Below are 2771 nucleotides of genomic sequence, written 5' to 3'. Positions count from 1 at the left end.
CCCACTCATCCCCAAGAGGCAGAGAACAGTAATTTGAGTTTCCATTTTGCAGCCACAGACATCCCATCCATGATGAATGATGTCAAGTGCTTGCTTTTGCTGGCAAAGGTTTACAAAAGCCATAAGAAAGAAGATGTGCTGGAAACCTTGAACAAGGTAATTGACCAGCAGACTCAAGGTCTGTCTCTGCCGTTTTCTGATGGAGCTGAAGAAGGAAGGATAGGACTACAGGTTTGGAAGCCTCTAGGCTTGGTCCTCAAAAGAAGGCTTCGTTACACCTCTGAGCTCCACTTTCCATTTACTCCCCAACCCTTGCTCACTAATTTGATGGTGCATCAAAGTGCTGTAAGCCCGGCTGGGCTGGGCTGGGCTGGGCTGGGCAAGGCTGGGAGCAAGATAATGCCTTTGTCCTCAAGGATGCTGGTGGTGGTGATAATGGGCAATGCCCATAGCTCTATGCTGGATTCTGTACCAGGCTTTTTGCTTTCTTATTTAATTCTCACAGTAGCCCTTTGAGAAAGGCACTGTGACATTTACTATTTGACAGAAACAGCTCAAAGAGATTAAGAAATGTGCCCAAAGTCACACTGCTCAAAAGTGGTGGAGCTGAGTGAGGTTTGAATCAGAATATGGCCGGTCCCGACTCACACCCTTCCCCCCTGGGCTGCCCCTGACGGGACGGCGCCTGGCCATTCCTGTTTTGCCTACCTCGCTCTTCCTACCCAAGGCTGTGGCCTCTCCCTTGTTCCTGGGGTGTATTCTGTGGTTGGAGAGGGACAGCCCGCTTTCCGACTGCTGGATTTATTCCATTGTTTGCCTTGGGGTCCCCATTCCCCTCTTTGGCCCGCGGGGAGCTCAGTGCTGACCTCTGCCCTCTTCCTGAAACTTAACCCTGGCATCGTCCTTTTCCTCTCGCCCTGATGCTCTCTACTCACTCACTTGGCCATTGCATGTTGTGGACATTTGTGAGGGCTGCCTCAAATTCCCAGCAGGGCAATATTCAGAACAAATGCACCCATCAAAGCACAGCTTGCATTGAATACCTACTGTGTGCTTGTTCTAGCCCTTCGGCCTAAGCCAGTTAGACACAGCAAGTGCCAAGGTGTGATGGAAACAGGCAAACAAGTAGAATACAATAGCGTGTTTTGTTTGAGTGCTTTTGCTCTGGGCCTGTCCCAGAGGTGGTGCCAGCTTGCCACCGGAGCACTCGGCCAGCGGCCTGGCGCGTCCAGAGGGACCCAGATTTGCTAAAGGCGCTTGAGATGCCCTTTCTAACGCTGCGGGCTCTGGAACCAGAGCTGGGACTGGCTGTGAAGTGGCCTGAGGCCTGGCACATCAGGCTCCAGGTTCCTGACCCTGCGCTGACTGGTTCCCCAAGGCCCTGGACCTCCAGTCTCGGATACTGAAGCGTGTTCCGCTGGAGCAACCGGAGATGATCCCCTCCCAGAAGGAGCTGGCAGCCTCCATCTGCTTCCACTTTGGGGAGCACTACGTGGCGGAGAAGGAGTACGCCAAGGCCGTGCGGTCTTACAAGGATGCCCTCTCCTACTCGCCCACTGACAACAAGGTGGGGTCCTCAAAGCCAGACCCTACTCCTTCTCTCAGGGCACGATGCCCTGCTGAGCTCCCTGCTGAACAGGGCGCAGGCCAGCAGGGCACAGGCTGTGGCTCCCTGAGGAGCCCAGGCGTAAGCGGCATGGGACTTCCGGTGTGGAGGGCCCGCTCCAGCTGACCCCAGGGCCTCTCCCACCACAGCCCTCGGAGCAAGGCTGGGGAGCCCCACTTTGACAGCCATTTGTGGGAGGTGGGGTGGGAAGACGTTGCTGAAAGTCATGTTAGTCTGGCGTCTTCAGGTCCCTCTTAGAGGTGGGGAGACAAGGAGAGTGTGGCTGCCAGGGACTCTGGGCATGAAGCCCAGGCTGAGTTTCCAGGGAGGCTTGGAGGCGTGAGGGAGGTATGGCTCCGGTTAGGGAATGAGGCTGGAGTTCACGCGAAGAGAGTAAGTGGAAAGCTTAGTGACAGGCCCATCCATTCATTGAATGTGTACTCATCTCACAGATTTCTAGTACGTGCCAGGTACTACTGTAGGCCCTGGAGACCCGAGGGGCAGGACATGGTCCCTGCCCTCAGGCCACGGTCTGTAGACAAGTACACAAGCAGTTCTCCCACCATGAGACCCGTGCCTGCATGTGGGTCGGGACACGACGGGAACCCAGCAGAAGGGTGCCTGTCCCTGAGTCTGGGGTGCAGAGGGCTTCCCAGAAGAGGTGAGGGCAGAGTCGAAGCTGAAGGATGAGGGCAAGTTACCCGGCCCCCAACTTCGAGAGGGTCAATAGTGAAACGCACGGCATGGCCGGAAGTCCTGGGGGGAGAAGAGGGCCAGTTCTCCCGGGAACCTGAGACTTATCTTGGAAGCAGAGCGGGCAGAACTGGGCACGAGAGAACGAGGCGTCCACCCCCGAGCGGTCCCGTGACGCTCCGTGGCTGGTTCATCGCTTCTGGTCTCGTTCCAGGTGGTGCTGGAGCTGGCGCGGGTCTCTCTACTGCAGGGACATCTGGACCTGTGCCAGCAGTACTGTGCAGTCCTCCTTGAGACCGAGAAGTACCATGAGAACGCCTGCGTGGTAAGAGGCCCCCTGGACCTCCTCCCGCCCTTGGCAGGCGCCCACAACCACATGCAGGCTGCTTCCCAGCCCCATAACCTCCAAGGCCTGGCTCACCCGGCCAGAGACCTGCCGGGCAGAGGAGACTCCTGGCATGGACCTGCTGTC

At 56.9% G+C, this 2771-nt stretch overlaps 1 protein-coding gene across 1 annotated transcript in view; it reads left to right on the top strand.

Moving 5' to 3' along the window:
- TTC21A (tetratricopeptide repeat domain 21A) overlaps positions 1-2771 on the top strand; it is a 29006-nt gene that overhangs the window by 22258 nt on the left and 3977 nt on the right. Inside the window, exons 19-21 of the mRNA XM_014534925.1 lie at positions 53-156; positions 1379-1567; positions 2514-2624. Of these exons, the coding sequence (XP_014390411.1) occupies positions 53-156; positions 1379-1567; positions 2514-2624 (404 nt within the window). The remainder of the gene's footprint in view (positions 1-52; positions 157-1378; positions 1568-2513; positions 2625-2771) is intronic.

The sequence above is a fragment of the Myotis brandtii genome, unplaced genomic scaffold (genome assembly GCF_000412655.1).
Source record: "Myotis brandtii unplaced genomic scaffold, ASM41265v1 scaffold134, whole genome shotgun sequence".
Taxonomy (NCBI): domain Eukaryota; kingdom Metazoa; phylum Chordata; class Mammalia; order Chiroptera; family Vespertilionidae; genus Myotis; species Myotis brandtii.
Note: the sequence above shows the minus strand (reverse complement) of the source record. Positions and strands in the feature narration are given on the sequence as shown.